This window comes from Equus asinus, chromosome 20, assembly GCF_041296235.1.
Source record: "Equus asinus isolate D_3611 breed Donkey chromosome 20, EquAss-T2T_v2, whole genome shotgun sequence".
NCBI lineage: Eukaryota > Metazoa > Chordata > Mammalia > Perissodactyla > Equidae > Equus > Equus asinus.
The window spans coordinates 33,708,874-33,726,933 of record NC_091809.1 but is presented as its reverse complement, the minus strand read 5'-3'; the positions used below and the strand labels follow the sequence as shown (position 1 = coordinate 33,726,933).

General features: G+C 43.1%; 1 protein-coding gene across 4 annotated transcripts in view; it reads left to right on the top strand.

Annotated features, from left to right (window-relative positions):
- Positions 1-1,927: 1,927 nt before the first annotated feature.
- Positions 1,928-18,060, top strand: part of APLP2 (amyloid beta precursor like protein 2) — a 74,137-nt gene continuing 58,004 nt past the window's right edge. For 2 of the 4 annotated variants that reach the window (XM_044751783.2, XM_044751782.2), the window contains exon 1: positions 1,928-2,184. In XM_044751783.2, coding sequence (XP_044607718.2) covers positions 2,080-2,184 — 105 coding nt within the window. In that variant the 5' untranslated portion in view covers positions 1,928-2,079. The remainder of the gene's footprint in view (positions 2,185-18,060) is intronic. The other 2 variants (XM_044751784.2, XM_044751785.2) reach the window with 2 other exon arrangements.

Sequence of the window (18,060 nt, the reverse complement as noted above, 5' to 3'; positions counted from 1 at the left end):
TGACAGATGGGTGGTGTGGTTCCACAACCAGAGTGAACCTGGCTGGCTGAAGGGCTGAGAGTGCCGAACTTTAACTACTAGGCCCTCAGGGCTGGCTGGAGACGAGTTTTTAGTATTCACACTTGACAGAAAAGGAAAGAGAGTCCAAACGATGAAGAGAATGCCCATAGTCAGGTGGCATGCTAGTCGGCTCGGCTGCCAGGACGACTGACCACAGACTTGGGGGCTTAAACATCACGAGTTTATTTCTCACAGTTCTGGAGCCTGGGGAGTCCAAGATCCTGGCACTAGATTTGGTTCCCCGATGAGGGCCCTCTTCCCCACCTCCTTCTCACTGTGTCCTCACCTGGGGGTGACAGGAGAGGAGGTAAGCTCTGTGGTCTCTTCTCAAAGGACACTAATCCCGTCCTGAGGGCCCCACCCTCATGACCTCATGAATCCTAATTACCTCCCAAAGGCCCCACGTCCAAGTACTATCACAGTGGGGATTAGGTCTTCAACATGTGTGAGCTTTGGGGAGGACACAATTCAGTCCATGGAGACAGTTCTCGAACTAACTGGTTTCACTGACACTGCACAAACACGCGTCGAGGTCTCCACTGAGAGAGGCCCTGCAGTATGACATGCTGCACACTGTCTTGTCGGTGGCATCAGAGAGGTCTACACAGAATCAGGGGCCAAATGCTACAATGGGAAACGGAGTCTGGGGATCAGAAGCCGATGATGCTATGTCCAAGTGAGCAGAGACGGCACGACAATGTCTCAACAGGTGGCAAGCGGGGAGCGGGCACTGCAGGCCGAGGGAGGGCTCTGGAGTGGAAAGGTGCGGGCTGTTTTTGGGGAATGGGGCAGAGCCTGCCAAACCACCCGGAACTGGGCACGTCACCCAGTAAGGCTGGAAGTCCAGCGTTCTGCTCATCGCTCCACTGTTCAGCCTGCGGACACTCGTCCCTTCCTTCTTACTGTCTGTTTCCTGGGGTAGAGACCCTGTTTTCTATTCATTTGGCTGAACCTAGAGGGAATAGCAAGGACTCTGCGGAGGGTGGTCTACAAATCACAAGGCCGTTGAAAGGAAACAAAGCCGGCGCGGCCCGGCCGTGGCAGCTGGCGACCGGGCCGCAGCGGGTCTTCCCAGTCGGAGTGGAACGCAGCGGAGCGAGAAGGCGGGGAGAACCGGTGTTTTGCTAGCGCGCTTACTGCATCAGAAAGAAAAACGATCGTTTCCTAACACACACGAGCGAGGGGAGCCGCGCTCTAAGGTCAGCGCGGCCCTTGCACCACGGGTCTCCAGCGCGGGCAGCGATCCCGGCTCGAGCGCCGCCGGGGAGGAAGGGCGAAGAGGAGGCCTGGGAACCGAGGTCGCAGCGCGGGGCGGCGCCGGGAAGGGGTGCGCCCGCGCGGAGTGGGGAGCGGGCTGCGGCCCCCCGCCCGTCCTCGCCTCGGGGGAGGGCCTTCGGCAGACCTGCCTGGACTCGGAACAATTCATCCTGTTTTGTTTGTTTCAAAATTGTTTTTAATAAAACCATTTTCAGAACCAAAAAGGGGCGGTACCCAAAGGAATCTGAAAAATACCCCGCAGGGGCGGGGGAGCGGGGCGAGCCGGTATCTGGAGGGAGCAGGCCGACCGACCGGCGCAGCGCCGGCAGATAAGCGCACTCGGGGCGGGAGGCCGCAGCGAGCCCCGCCGGCCCAGGCGCGGGCCCCGACCCTCCGCGCACGCCCCGCGTCCCGCGGCCGCTGGCTCCCGGGCAGGGGCGGGGGCGGGGGCGGGGGCGGGGCCGTCCGCGGCCGGGGGCGGGGCCTGGCGGGGCGTGCGGCTGGGGCGGGCGGAGGTGCGACCTCTGCCATCCCCTGATTGGGTCTGGGCTGAACAAGGGGCGGTGTCTTGGGTCGGCTCTGCGGGCCGGCATTGGGCGGCGGAGAAGTAGGGCGTGGTTTTATGAAGTCAGTTCCGGTTGGTGTAAAACCCCCCGGGGCGGCGGCGAACGGGTTTCAGATGCTTCTGGGTCGCGGTGGGGAAAGCTAGTCAGTTGGAGTGTGAGAGCTTGGGAGCCGAGCGCTAGAGCGACCCGACGAGGGATGGCGGCCACCGGGACCGCGGCCGCCGCGGCCACGGGCAGACTCCTGGTCCTGCTGCTGCTCGGGCTCACAGCGCCCGCTGCGGCGCTGGCCGGCTACATCGAGGTGGGGACCGGGCGAGCGCCCGAGCGCAGTCTCCACCGTCCGCCGAGGGCGCGCGGCCTGCGAGCGGGCGGGCGGCGGGGTCCTGGACTGGCCGCTGGGGGCCGGCGTGGGGGGCGGTGGGGGTGGTCTGGCGCTGCGGCGGGTCTGGCGCGCCCTCCCCCGCCCGCCCCTGCTTTGCGCAGTGCTTAGCGCTGGAGGTCGGGCTGCCTCCGCCGCCGCAGAGGCCAAATGAAAGGCATCGGGGCTGCGGGGCGCGGGGGCGGCGGGCCGCCCCAGCCACCGTCCCAGCCACGGCACCGCCACATCCTTTGGGGGCCACGCGCGGCCCAGACGCCCACCCCGCCCTGCCCCCGGACAATGCGAGCCTCTGCCGTGCGCCCTGCGGCCTCGCCGGCGGTCGAGCTCCCTCCGGGGCGGCCCCGCGCAGACCCCAGGCCCCGGGCCGAAGCGGGCAGCGCGCTCCCCGCGTAGGGTGGTGGGGCTTCCCGCCGGGAAGCAGCAGATGCGGTCTTTGTTGGCAGCGTAGGCTTGGCTGTGGGGATGCGGGTTTCCCGGTTTGGCCCTTGGAAAGTGCGGCGGTGCTGCCCGGGCGAGCGCGTCTTTGGCTGCGGGGTGAGAATGCTCTTGCACCAAGCAGCGGGTGTGCCTTCTGCTTCCTCTGTGCCTCCCTCTCGAATAGATCCACCGCTCTGGCGTCGGGCCCTTGACAGGAATTGTTAAATATAGCTGTTTGCCTAAGTCTCATAAACAAGGGGGACCCTTCTCTGGTGGTGTGAGGTTCACTGAGTAGAGAAGGTACCCGTGAATACGTTGTAAAAACTTTAGTTTAATCGTGCTGTTTTGGTGTCAGCATTTAGTAGTCCTGCATCTTGATAACTCCGTAAACATCTTTGTGCTGCGAGGCGGTTAAGTGGCCCGGATTTGTGGGTGATTCCAGGGTTGCTGGGTCAGGGTGGGTGCTGCGGCGCGGTGTGGACGCTGCAGCTTCGTTGAAACGGTTCTGTTCCTGAGGGAGACCTGGGACTTTATTTTTACTTGCCTTCTCGAAATAGTGCTTGAACTGTCGGACTGGAATGCGTGTTTCTGGTGTAGTTTATTTCTTTTCCCTCTTCACTGTTTTTAAAATTACAATGAATTTCTGCGTATTTAGCTAATTTCAGAGAGAAGTGAGACTGGGTTTGATTACATAGGCATTGAGCAAGAAGTTTCTAATAAAAACCTCGAGTTAGAATGTTCCTCTACAAGAATGATTAAACATTTCCACGGGCAAAACACATCTAATCAGGAACAAACCTTCTCCGATGGAACTGCTTAAAACATTTTTATTCATCCTGATTAAAGCTTTATGGTTTCTTAGGGGAAAAAAGGAAGTTTTAAATAGAAATAGTTAACGTTTATATACACATGCTTTAGAGTATGGTTATTTTACTTTGCACACAATGGCTAGATTTGTGTCTGTGCTTCCCCATATGATGTCTCATGAAAGCAGACTAGATCAGTGGGATGGGAGGGGGAGGGAAAAAAGGATTTTGTATGGAATATAGAATTTACCTCTTAGGTCAGGCTGTCAAAAACCGTTGTTCACACTCTTTTACCTTGCTTCCCAGGGGTATGAGTAATTTCAGGCACTGGTGAATTCGCAATAAAGGATTCATCAATTTTAATGAACTTCTTCCTTTCAGGGTTAAGAAAAATAACACGTGTGCCTGCAGAGAAAAAAACTAACAATATCAGAATTAGTTGTTGTGGATTAAATTTGTTGCGCACAGCATTGTTCAACTGAAAATTCTGGCTAGACAGAAAGTAGGAATTAGACATTTTCCTAAAATGTTTTTTAAATGCTGTTTTATGGTAACATCTGTTCTTTAGAACTATATTTTTGCCCACACTTAACTAAATTATCTTTCAAGTAGGTTTTCTTTTTGTCAAGCAGACAGAAATTTATTCATACGTATATAATTTGGTGGTGTTTATTTGCTTTCAGGCAAAGGACTGCCTAAGCCTTAATTTAGATGAGAACGCCCTAAATCAGGATTGTCTTTGGGAAGGTCCTTACTGAGATTAGCCCATGGGATTCTAGCCAAATCCCTGATCAGGTTGCTTGGCACAGAATTATTGATTGGCGAATCTTTAGTGTTGCTTGGTGTTGACTGAATTAATCTCTTACACCTGTTTAAAAAGAAAAAATATACCACCTCTGTACTTAGGGTCACTTCCTCTTTTAAATCCAAGACGAGTTCTGTTGTGTGGATGCTCCCGTTTAGGATTATCAGACAGTATTTGTGCAGAAGCTCTGCACTCTGTACAGTGGACGTCCAGGCTTCTGAGAGGCAGAACTTAATTCTGCCACATTTAAAAAGTGAGTTGGCCATTCAGTAGCTAGTTTTGAAGAAACTCACAGTGTGACAACTGAGGCTTTGTGTTGGTATTTCTGAGTGGCATGGTGTAGCGAATGTGTGCTTATGACTTGGAGAGATGCCAGCGCTTCTGATGGGAACATCAGTCGTTATTTTATCATAACTGTTAAAAACCTTTTGATAAATATGACAAACTGAGTTTTATCAATCAAGTCCTCCTTTCAGAGGGAATTTGTTTTCGTTGTCTAAAGCTGGACAGTCCAATAGTGTAGCCACATGTGGCTGCTGAGCTTGCGTTATGGCTAGTGTGATTGAGGAATAAATTTTCCACTTTATTTAATTTTAATTAACTTTACCTTTATGTTTAAAAACTAATATTCTATTCAGTGATTGGCAGACAACTGTGTTTGAAACAACTTGGTCATGTGAATCTACTTTTTTAACTGTGCGTTTTATAAAATCTAAGTACAGATCAAGAATTTCCTCTGAAAATTAAGCCTCTGAATTGAGATTACTGTAAGTGTAAAATGCACACCAGATTTTGAAGACGTAGTATGAAAAAATTGTAAAACATCTCAATTTTTATATTGATTACACTGAAATAGTATTTTACATATTGGCTAAGTAAAATATAAAAATTATTTTCACCTGTTTCTTTTAATTTTAATGTGGCTACTAGAAAATACTACATACGTGGCTCATATATTTTTCCTGGATAGTACTAATTTCTTGCTTGAAGTTGGTCCAGCATGATTTTAAATGTTTTCAGGATGATTTTTGAATATGTTTTTGTGTTACTGTTTTCAATTAAAAATTTTATATAGAAGTAATTTCAAGCTTACAAAAAATTGCAAAAATTGTACCAACAACTCTCATACCCTTTACCTAGATTTACCAATTGTTATCATTTCTGCTAGTCAGCATTTTCATTCTCATTCATTCTATTATTGTGTATTTTTTGCTGAGCTTTGAGAGTAAGTTGCTATGCATCGTGCCCCTTTACCCCTGGAAAGTTCAATCTGTATTTCCTAAGAACCAAGGACATTGTCTTACATAACTTTAGCACAGTTATCAACAAGGAAATTTAACATCGATAGAATACTTTTTTTTTTTTTAAAGATTGGCACCTGGGCTAACAACTGTTGCCAATCTTTTTTTTTTCCTGCTTTATCTCCCCCAACCGCCCCCGTACACAGTTGTATATCTTAGTTGCAGATCCTTCTAGTTGTGGGATGTGGGACGCCGCCTCAACGTGGCCTGACGAGCAGTGCCATGTCCGTGCCCAGGATCCGAACCCTAGAGCCGGCCCCCTAGAATACTTTGATCAGATATGCTCTTTGTATTCCAGTTTGACAGTTGACCCAATAATGTCCTTTATAGCATTTGAAAACATGGTTTTTTTTTACTTTTTAAAATTTATTTGTTTATTTTAAAGATTGGCACCTGAGCTAACAACTGTTGACAATCTTCTTTTTTAAAAATTTTTTTTCTGCTTTTTCTCCCCAAATCCCCCCAGTACATAGTTGTATATTTCAGTTGTAGGTCCCTCTAGTTGTGGTCTGTGGGATGCTGCCTCAGCGTGGCCTGATGAGCCCAGGATCAGAACCAGTGAAACCTTGGGCCGCTGAAGCAGAGTGTGCAAACTTAACCTCTTGGCCTGGGCCACCGGGCCGGCCCCAAACATGGTTGTTTTTAAATCTAAAGAGCTTTACTATTCTGGCAGTAATATGTGAATATTTTCCAAGTATAAAACCCAGATTTTTAACTTACCTGATATTGTTTGGACTTTGGAAAATCAAAACTTAGAAACATTTCACGATCTTTTTTTTTTTTTTTTTGATTTTATTTTTTCCTTTTTCTCCCAAAAACCCCCCGGTACATAGTTGTATATTCTTCGTTGTGGGTCTTTCTAGTTGTGGCATGTGGGACGCTGCCTCAGCGTGGTTTGATGAGCAGTGCCATGTCTGTGCCCAGGATTCGAACCAACGAAACACTGGGCCGCCTGCAGCGGAGGGCGCGAACTTAACCACTCGGCCATGGGGCCAGCCCCCATTTCACGATCTTTTAATTATAGTATTCACTCTTACTGAATTCTCAGGCTTTTGCATTTTCTTTTTATTTTTTTCTCTTTCTCTTTTTTTGGGAAGATTAGCTCTGAGCTAACATTGCTGCTAATCCTCTTTTTTTTTTTGCTGAGGAAGATTGGCCCTGAGCTAACATCCATGCCCATCTTCCTCTATTTTGTATGTGGGACGCCTTCTGCAGCATGGCTTGATAAGCATTATGTAGGTCTACACCCAGTATCCGAACCTGCAAACCCCGGGTTGTTGAAGTGGAGTGCATGAACTTAACTGCTGTGTCACAGGGCTCACCCCTGCATTTTCTTTTTAAAATAACATAAGAATTACATAGCTAGTGCCTATTCATTGTAAAAATAAAGTACGTATAGACAGTAAGAAATGAAAAATAATCTGAAATCATTTTATCCAGGGAAACCTCCCTTGTAAACATTTTGGTGGTGTTTATTTTTCTAGATCTAAGCTAACAGGTACATACATTTTATAAAAGTGGCATATGTTGCATATTGAAGCTTGCACCTAACAATTATTATTTTGAATTGTCCTAAAATGAATTACTGAAAGCAAGTAAAGTTTTCTTTTTGTGATAAAAAGTAGGGATAAATCTTAGTACCGTGATTGTAGTTTCTATGGAGGAGGCTATTTGAGAGAGAATTCGAAATTGCCATAATCCAATTTTCATGACTTGTTTTTTAGTAAGACAAACTAGATTACCTGGACACTTAATCAAATTTAGTATAGTGTACCTTGATTTATGGCCTAAGATGGAAAGTGAGCCTTGTAGGCGCATTCACAGAGAAATGAGGTCCAGTCCTTTGTATCAAGTAGAACTAGTAGTTACTTTTGCTAAGAGAATTTTTTTACATGAGCATCATGAAGACCATCTTAATGAAATCTTTTAAAACATAACTGTAATCTATTTTTAAAATATGACTTTTCATCTGTTACTCATCCTACTAGCGTTTATTGAACCACTGTTATGAGGTTCTCTGTTAGACGCTAAGCAGTGAAGTCGTAAAAGCAAATATGGATGGTGCTTTTTACTCCACAAATGCACTTGCATGTGACTTCTAGGCCCCACCCCGAGAGTCTCATCGAGTACACCTGGGATTCTCATTTCAAATGCTCCCCAGGTGGTTCTTATGTGCAGGTAGAGAAAAACAAAGCAAAACTCCAGGAAACAAAAAACCCAGCAGAACTTGATTGATACGTGCGTGATCTTGTATCAGTCCCCAACAGTCCAGAGAAGTAGGTATTCTTATCCGCCCCTAAAAAGGGCGTGGCTGGAGGCCGAGGGTGCAGGCCGGGTGGCAGAGCCAGGGTGGAGAGGCAGCGTCTGCTCCAAGTCCAGCAGTTGGTGCCTGTCCTCTGTATCAGGATGCTTCATCGTGTTTCTCTTCTGTTTGCAGATTTCATTTGTCTGCGTATCTTCCCTGCTCCCAAGACCCGAAATGAATATTTTCTTTAAAAGAAACTAATTTCATAGAAGTTGCAATATATCATGAACCAATATATGCCAAACTGTTAACAGTGGTTATCTTTAAAGGATGTGATTACAGGGCACTTTGCCTGTTTACATTTTCCATGGATTTTAAAAAACTTCGAATGCTTTTTTATATAATATGCAAATTCTCTTTTTTAATAGTAGGCTTGTTTTGTCTTTGTGTTCTGACAAAAAAACTCAAGTAGAGAATATATGACGCCATGTGGGGAGTCTTACCAAAACCAAGATGTGGGATTATTTGGAAAGGAAAGGCTCCCGGGGCCAGATTTCCAGTTCCTGTCCTAGTTGATAGACAAACATTCGGAAGAGGTCGGTTTAGTAACCAGTATGTCTGGGATAAGGTTGTGGTCCAGGTACAAGTTAATCAGCATTTGGAGAGGGGCGCCTGTGGGGTTGGCTCAATGAGCAGCTGACCACAATCTTTCTACTCTGCCTTCCTCAGCCTGACATGTCTTGTGGTCGCAGAATGACTCTGGTGGTTGCAGAGGACGTGCTCAGATATGATAATGTCTAGGGGACAAAGAGACTCCCTTCTTGTATATCTCCTTTTAAGAGTGAAGAAACCTTTCTCAAAACCCACCAGCAAAGACCCCTCAAGTCATATTCTATGGACAGGATTATATCAGCTGCTTCTAGCTACACCGCGCACTAGCAGGGTAATGGTACTGCCGTCATAGGCTTAGACTTCATGGTGGGTTCTGTTGGAAAAGAGGGCTGTGGAGGTTGGGTAGATAACTTCATGTCTGCTGCAAGAGTAGTGTTCTCCGTTTCGGACTCTCTAATAGCTTGGCTGACTGGAAAGAAAAATAATGAAGTCATTCTTTCTTAAATTATCTGGGAGTTCCAGGTATGCTGGTGAGCTTGGGACATGGAGGAGCCTCTCACACGGTGTGTTTGTTTACCATCCCCGCACTTCATTCTGAGGGATGTTGCCATCCAGAGCAGAATGGCTGCATTCTGTGGAAAATTTGACACGAAACATGGATGAACTAGAAAGGAGACATTCAGCTTAGAGAAGAAGAAAGCATGGGCTTTAGTGGTGGTGGTGAAGAGCATACCTATTTTCAAATATTTTATACTCTGTTTCTGGAAGACCGAATAGATGGCTTGCCTAGGCTGAAGCAAAATTTTTACCTGGAGAAATGAGCTGGTAAGAGTGTAGAACTTTATTTTACTCCCTTTAATTATGCCTATTTTCCAGCGTAGTATAGTAAGAACATGAAAGATACTCATGTATCCACCACCCAGTTTTGTTAAATTTTAACACCTCTTGTATTTACTTTAGCTTTTTTCAAAGAACTAAAAGGAGATACGGAAATAAAAACATTATAGTAGAAAGGCCTCATTTGGACTTCCCCCCATCCCGTTAACCTTCCTTTCCAGGAGTAGCTCCTCTCTTGAGTTGTCGTTTAGCATTCCCATTCACTTTTTCATGCTGAGAGAGACCCCTTTCATCTCTTTGAATTCCAAAGAAGCTTCCTTAGGCTCTTAAGGTTGGAACAATCTTTGTTTCAGAGCGTTAATTGTTTGAGCTTATTCTGATGATTTTAGAAAGTAAGAATGTTAAGATATTTGAAGATGCCCTCCCTACCCAGCATAGAAAGTCCTTGAGTACTTTTGAGCCCGACAGCACCGCCCCCCCCCCAAGATTGGCCCTGAGCTAACATCTGTTGCCAGCCCTTTTTTTTTGCTTGAGGAAGATTGGCCCTGAGCTAACATCTGTGCTAATTCTTCTCCATTTTATATGTGGAATGCCACCACAGCATGGTTTGATGAGCAGGTCTCTGCCTGCGATCCGGACCCGCAAACCCTGGGCTGCTGAAGCAGAGTGCGTGAACTTAACCACTATGTCACTGGGCCAGCCTAAGCTTTTTAAAATTTAAAAGGACACAAAAGAAAATAAAAGAAATTTATAGCTCAGTGTGTTTTCATAAAGCAGATACTTGTGTGACCACCACCAAGATCAAGAAATAGAGCATTCCCATCCCCACTGCTCCTTGGTAACTGTTACTCGGACTTTTATGGTAATTACTTCTTGGCTTTCTTCATGGTTTTACTGCCCAGACATTCGTTCCTGAACACGCTGGTTTAGTTTTTCCTGTTTTCTAGCTTTATATAAATGAACCTTCAGGATGTATTCTTAAGTGTCTGACCTCTCTCACTAAGCTTGTTTCTGAGAGTCGTTTGTGTTTTGAGCGTGGCTGTGGTTCGTTTCTTCCCATTGCTGTATAGTGTTCCATTGTATGAAGAAACCACAGTGTGTCCTGCTTTCAGTGGACCCTTGGGATGTTTCCACTTTGAGGTTTTTGAAATTATGCTGTCTTCTCTGGCTTGCCTTTTCACTTTCTTAATGATGTCTTGAAGAAGTTCTTAATTTTAATGTCCAATTATCAGTTTTTTGTTTTTAATTATGGTGGGTGCTTTTTGTGTCCCATTTGAGAAGTTTTTTCCTACCCTGAGGACGTACAGTTACTCTCCGGTCCGGTCTGGCCTGTTAGGACCCTGTTGTTTTGACTCACATTTGGAACTACAGTTTACTTGGAAGTGATTTTTGTGTAGCTATGAAGTATCTGTCTTTTCTTTTACCTTTTCCATATGGATATCTAGCCAATACCATATGGCTGTCCCGCTTGCACGAGTTATTGTCGAGGTCGTTCTTTCCCTTCTGTTCTCCCGTGGCGAGAACTCTCTCCACGTGGGCGAGTCTGTTTCTGGGCGTTCCTAATCCGTGGACCTCTCGTCTCGCCTTGTACCAGGTCTGCACCATCTTGACGACTGTACTTTATCGGAAGGTTTCCTATGTACTAGAGCAAGCCCTTCTGCCTTGGTTGTCTGCAAGAGTGCCTTGACTATACCTTAACCCTTTCCTTTCCATGTGCATTGGCCACATTTAAACAAAAATAACTACTTCACATTTTGATGGGATTGCATTGAGCTTGTAATTCAAAGGGGAAAAATCGATATTTTTCTACTACTGAGTCTTCCACTTCAGAAACACGGCATATACTTTAATTTAGGTCCTCTCTGATTTCCCTCAGTGTTGTACAGCTTTTTCATAGTGATCTTATGCATCTTATTTTAGATTTGTTTATAGATATCTGACTTTTTAAAACACTATTGTAAATGGCATCTTTAAAAGTTTTTTGGTTGTCATTTTGCTGTGATTGTCAAAATGCAGTTGGTAATTTCAAATTGACCTTGTATCCAACAGTTTTGCTAAGCTTGTGTACTAATTCTAATAATTTATATATAATTTTGAAAAGTTTTGAGTATATTCTGTGAATTGTGACAGTTTTCTTTCTTTCCTTCCAATCCTTGTAGCTTTTATTTCTTTTTCTTGCGTTACTGCACTGGCTTGGACTTCAATAGAACGTCCAAGAGAGATGCTAATAATCGGTATCTTTGACTCCTGATCTCAGAGGGAAACCATATTTTACCATTCATGATACTCGTGGTTTTTTTTGTAGATAGCATACCCTTTGTCAGATTAAGGATGAACGCTTTTCATCTAAGTTCACCAAAGATTCTTGTCATGAATGAATTGAACTTTTTTCCAAGCATTTTTTTCCAACTATTAAAATCATATGGTTTTTCTCTTTAATTTTGATAGTGTGAAATACATTGATTCTTTTAATGTGTAAGCAAGCAGCTTTATATTCCTGAAGTAAACCAAACTAGTTTATTATTTTCTGGATTTGGTTTCCTAACATTTTGTTTAGGGTTTTTGCTTCTATGCCCCCAAGTGGGTTTGACCTGTAATTTTTCTCTTTTATAAATACTTATCAGATTTTGGTTTCAAAGTTGCTGGCCTCTTAAAAGGAGTTAGGATGAGGGGACATTGCCTCTTTTTCTATTCTCTGGAATATTTTATTTAAGATTGGTATTATCTTTTTCCTTAAATGGTTGTGAAAAATTTGCTAGTAAAGCCATCTGGGATTTTCTTTGTGATAAGGTTTCTAATCGTAGATTGAATTTACTGATGGTAGGATTATTCATATCTTCTTGTGTGAGTTTGAGTAAGTTTCTCTAGTAATTTATTTCATCTTTTTAAATTATTATTTTGATTGAAGTTGATAATTTCTTATGGTCTTTGTAATGTTGGTAGAATCTCTAGTGATGTTCCCCATTTTTTCATTTTTGACTTTGGTTATTTTTATTTATTTATTTTAATAAGCCAAGTGTTACTAGTCTTTTTAAATTATCAACTTTGGGGTTTGTTGATTCTCTCTATTGTATGTTTATTTTCTGTTTTATTGCTTTCTGCTCATTATTTCTTTTTACTAGTTTAGTTTGCTCTGTTTCTAACCATTTGAGATGACTGCTTAATTCAATTTTTTTCAGCCTTTCTTCTTTTATAATTTTTTTTTTAAGCTATAAATTTTCCTCTGAACAGGACTTTAGGTGCAGTTTACAAGTCTTTTTTTTAGCTTTCTATTAACTTATGTTTTAAAATCGAGCTATAATTGACAGCTAACACTGTGTGAGTTTAAGGTGTGCAGTGTGATTTGATATGTTTCTATATTGCTACGTTACCACCGGAGCATCTGCTAATACTTTCATCATGTCATGTCATTATAATTTCTTTTTTGTGGTGAGAATGATTAAGATCTAGTCTCTTAGCTTTGAAGTTTATAGTACAGCATTGTTGACTATAATCACTCTGCTGTGCATTAGATCTCTTGTTTGCAAGCTTGTACCTTTAAACAACATACAAGTTTTGATACATAATATTTCATTATCATTCAAGTGAAAATAGATTTTTCCATTGTGATTTTATTTTTGACCCATGGGAAATTTAGAAGTACAATTATTAATTTCCAAATATGTGGAGATTATCTGATAGTCTGTTTACTTGTTTCTAGGTTAACTGCATTGTGGTCAGAGAATCTGTGTGATTTCGGTCTTGGAATTTGTTGAGACTTACTTTTTGGCCCAGTTCATGGTAAATTGTTCATTGCGTGCATGAAGAGCGTGTATATTTTGCACGTGTTACTTCCGGTGCTTCATGTCTATTCTTTTTTTTTTTGAGCAAGATTATCCCTGAGCCAACTGCTGCCAGTCCTCTTTGTGCTGAGGAAGACTGGCCCTGAGCTAACATCCGTGCCCATCTTCCTCTACGTTATATGTGGGACGCCTACCACAGCATGGCTTGACAAGCGGTGTCATGTCCACACCTGGGATCCGAACCGGTGAACCGCAGGCCGCTGCAACAGAACGTGCGCGCTTAACCACTGCGCCATCGGGCCGGCCCCTTGATGATTTTTTTAATCCTCTTATTTCTGTTAGTTTTTGAGAAAAGTGTGTTAAAAATCTCCCACTGTGATTTTGGGTGTTTTATTCCTCCTTGTAGTTCTGACAGTTTTTTGCTTTGCTTGTTTTGAGGCTATCATAGGTGCATACAAATTTAAAATTGCTGTGTCGTCCTGAAGAACTGAACCTCTCATAGTTACAGTTTTCCTCTTTATCTCCAGTAGTGTTTTTGCCTTATCAATACTTTGTCGAATATTTCCATCTTTGTTTTAATGTGTTTATGGGTTTTTTGGTTTTGTTTTGTTAACTTAGTAGACAGTATTTGTCTTTTAACTGGAATATTTAGTCCATTTGTGTCTAATGTAATTGTCAAATTCTTGGACTTCCGTCTGTGTTGGCTTATGTAGTGCTTTTTGTTTGTTCTGCTGATTCTGTTTCTTTTTCTTTTTTTTTTATTGAGATATAAATGACATATAACATTCTGTTAGTTTCAAGTGTACTACATAATAATTCAATATTTGAATATATTTTGAAATGATCACAATAAGTCTAGTTAACATCCATCACTACACATAATTACAAATTTCTTTTTCTTATGGTGACAACTTTTTAAGATTTACTCTCTTAGCAACTTTCAGATATACAATTCACACTGTATGTTACAACCCCAGGACTTGTTTATTTTATAACTGAAAGTTTGTACCTTTTGACTACCTTCACCCATTTGCCTATCCACCTCCCCCTGCCTCTGGCAACCAGCAACTTGTTCTCTGTATCTGTGACTTTGGCATTTTTGAGATTCCACATATAAATGAGATTATACAGTATTTGTCTTTTTCTGTCTGGGTTATTTTACTTAGCATAATGCCCTCAAGCTTCATCTACATTGTTGCAAATGGCAGGATTTCCTTTTTTATGGCTGAATAATATTCCAGTGTGTCTGTGTGTGTGTGTGTGTGTGTGTGTGTGTGTGTGTGTATGTGTATACATACACACGAGCACTGTGTTTTCTTTATTCATCCATTGATGGACACTTAGCTTACTATATTTATCTCCCTTTTTTTTTTTTTTTAACCCTTTTGGAATTGCTTATTTTACTTCTCTCCCTTATTACTTTGGAACGTATTTATATAGACTTTCATTATCTCTTCACTGGTTACTTTAGATATTTCAGTATCTTCCACTTATCAGTGTTTTGTATTAATTGGTACTCTTACCGTCTTCCTGTACAATAGAAGGACATTAGAACACTTTAACTCTGTTTAACCTCCTCTCAACATTTTTGCCATTGTTGTTATGTATGTTAATTTCTTTTCTTTTGTTTTTTTTGCTTTTCCTCCCCAAATCCCCCCAGTGCATAGCTGTATATCCCAGTTGTTGGTCCTTCCAGTTGTGGCATGTGGCATGCTGCCCCAACATGGCCCAATGAGTGGCACCACGTCCACACCCAGCATCTGAACCAGTGAAACTCTGGGCTGCTGAAGCGTAGCGCATGAACCCAACCACTTGGCCACAGGACCGGCCAAGTGTTAATTTCATTTTAAACCCTGGAAGACGTTATACAAGCCACGTTTTATACAGTCAAATGAATTTAGATTGGTGGTTACCATCTTTGGAGGCACGCTCATATCATTGGGGGAACTTTTACAAAATGCAGTTGCCTGGGCTCCAGTTCAGACAGATGATATCAGGGTCTCGCATGGAGGAGGTCAAGCATTAGTGTTTCTTAAAAACTCCTCAGGTAATTAAAGTTTGCAATAAGACTGAGAGCCTCTGATTTAGATTTACATATTCTCTTTGTTATTTATTCTTCATGCCTCTTGTATCTTGGACCTTCTTTCTGGGATAATTTTTGTTTTTGTTTTTGCTTTTTCTCTCCAAATCCCCCCAGTACATAGTTGTATATTTTTTTTTAGTTCTCGGTCCTTCTAGTTGTGGCATGTGGGACACTGCTTCAATGTGGCCTGGTGGGCGGTGCCATGTCCGTGTCCAGGATTCAAACTGCTGAAACCCTGGGCCACCGAAGCAGAGTGCGCGAACTTAACACTCGGCCACGGGGGCTGGCCTCTGGGGTAATTATTTTTTCTTCCAAAACACACTTTAGAATTTTCTAAAGCGTAGGTTGGCTGGTGACATGTTCTTTCACCAAACATATGTTTCATTTGTCTTTCTTGCAAGATAGATTCACTGGGTATAGAATTTTTTTTCGTTATTTTAAAGATTTTATTCTATTCCTGATATTTAATGTTATCAGTATCCTGGTATTGAATGTTATCAATAGCTTACTGGAACGAGCTGTCAGCATAATTGTTGCTTCTTTGAAGGTGTGATGTGTCCCTTATCTCTGACTGCTTTTGAGCTTTTCTCTTTGAATCTGGTTTTCAGCAATGTTACTATTATATACCTCTGTGGATTTTCAAAGAATGTATTCTGCTTGTAGACCTCCTTGAATCTGGAGTTTGATGTATTTCATCAGTTTCAGAAAATTCTCAGCCATTGTCTATTTAAATATTACTTCTGTCTAATTCTCTCTTTTTCTCTGGGACTCCGGAAACAAACACGTTAGACATTGTTACTATATTTTCTATGCCTCTCCATGCCTTATTTGATAGATTTTCTTCTGACTCATGTTTCTGTTTACTGATAATTTCTTGGGCTATATCTAATCTACCATGAAGTCCATCCAGTGAGTTCTTAATTTCAGTTATTGTAGTTTTCAGTTTTATAATTTAGATTTTGTTGTTGTTGTTGCTGAGGCAGATTAGCCCTTGAGCTAACATCTGTGCCAGTCTTCCTCCACTTTATATGTGGGTTGCTGCTACAGCATGGCTGATGAGTGGTGTAGGTCTGTGCCCAGGATCCAAACCCACAAACCCGGGCCACCAAAGTGCAGTGCCCTGAACTTAACCACTGTGCCACGGGGCTTGCCCCCAGTTTTTTTTGTTTGTTTGTTTTTTTAAAGATTTTGTTTTTTCTTTTTCTCCCAAAGCACCCTGGTACAAAGCTGTGTATTTCTAGTTGTGGGTCCTTCTAGTTGTGGCATGTGGGACGCTGCCTCAGCATGGCTTGAGGAGTGGTGTCATGTCTGCGCCCAGGATTGGAACCATTGAAACCCTGGGCTGCTGAAGTGGAGTACGCGAACTTAACCACTTGGCCATGGGGGCCTGCTCGCTGCCCCCAGTTTTATAATTTAAAATTGGCTTTCTAAATTGTTTCTAGATCACTGCTGAAATTCTAAATTTTTGTCTTTTGTGTCTTTGAGCATGATAAGTATACTTAAAGTCTTTGATAACTCCAGTATCTGGCAGCCCTGTGGGTGTTTTTGTATTGTCCATTTCTGCTTGTTTTCATTCATGTTATTTTGTCTCCTTGTTAAGTATTTTTGATTATGTGCCGGGCATTTTATTTACATAGATGCTTATAGATTAAATTGAGGCTTAGGCTGGTGTAATGACCCAGAGAGCACTTGATTTGCTTCTCCCTGGAGCTTGAAGACACTAGCAGTCCAAGATCTCATTCTCATTTTGTGGATTGAGAGGATTGGAAGCTGAGCTGCAGCCTCTGTGAAGTCCTGTCAATTTCTGGATTACTTTCTAGGTTCAGCCTGCTGTGGGGTATCACCTCCAGACCTTTAGGTTCTCCAAGTGTCTTTTCTTTCCTCTCTTCCTTCTGCCCTGGACTCCAGTCCATTTTCCTTTAGTCTTCCATGCTGTCGAAAGCACTGCTCAGCTACTCTTTAGAGTCCTGCCGCATCCCCAGAGGAGAAATAGCCTGACAAGCTGTACTCATCTCCCTGGGCCTGCATCCTCCCCTGGATACTGACCTGCTAAATCTTCACTATCTATTTTGGTCCCTACTGCCTTTAAGCAAGTGCTTTTTAAGATATTTTATGTTGCTTTTCTAGTTGTCCTCATTAGGATGGTTAGTGTGAATTATGTAATTGGCCATAACTGGAAGTTAATACCCTTGAAAGTAGATGTTTACTGAGAGTTTATAGTGAGAACCTGTGACGTTAAGTGGTTAGGGAAGAAGAAGACACAAACAGGAATAGAATGGCAGATTCTGGTGGTGACTGGAGTAATAATAATAATAGCTCTATTTATGGTGCAGTTACTGTGTGTTGTGTTTTACATGTATTCATTGACACCTTAGAACAATCCTCTGAGACAGGACTGTGGTTGTCCTTATTTGACAGATGCAGGAACGAGGGTGTGTGTCGATAAAGTAACTTGACCAGGGTTACTGATCAGTAAGTGATGAACCTCTCGAGTGTGTGCTGACTGGTAGGACAGGTGGCCTGGCTCACGTCCTGGGAAAGGGATGGTTGAGGTTGGCATGGGGCACCGGAGGTCTGTGGAGGAGGCTACCAGACAGTGAACATTAGGCAGAAATTTGCAGTACATGGTTCTTGGTAATCAGAAAGTAACGGGAAAAATCTCTCTGTTTGGCAGTCCTGCTCCACTAGCAAACCACCATCAGGTCATGGAATTTAGATTTATAGTGACCACGCATCATGACTTGCATGTGTGTGAGCTGTCTCAGGGACCTGTTTGCGGCTTCTTACAATCTTTCATTGAAAATGACCGTGAGATTCTACATTGACTCTTTACAAGTGATTATTACGGTGACTCTTAGTGTGTATCGTGTGTTAAAGAAGAAATATATGGTCATTGTGAAAAACTTAGAA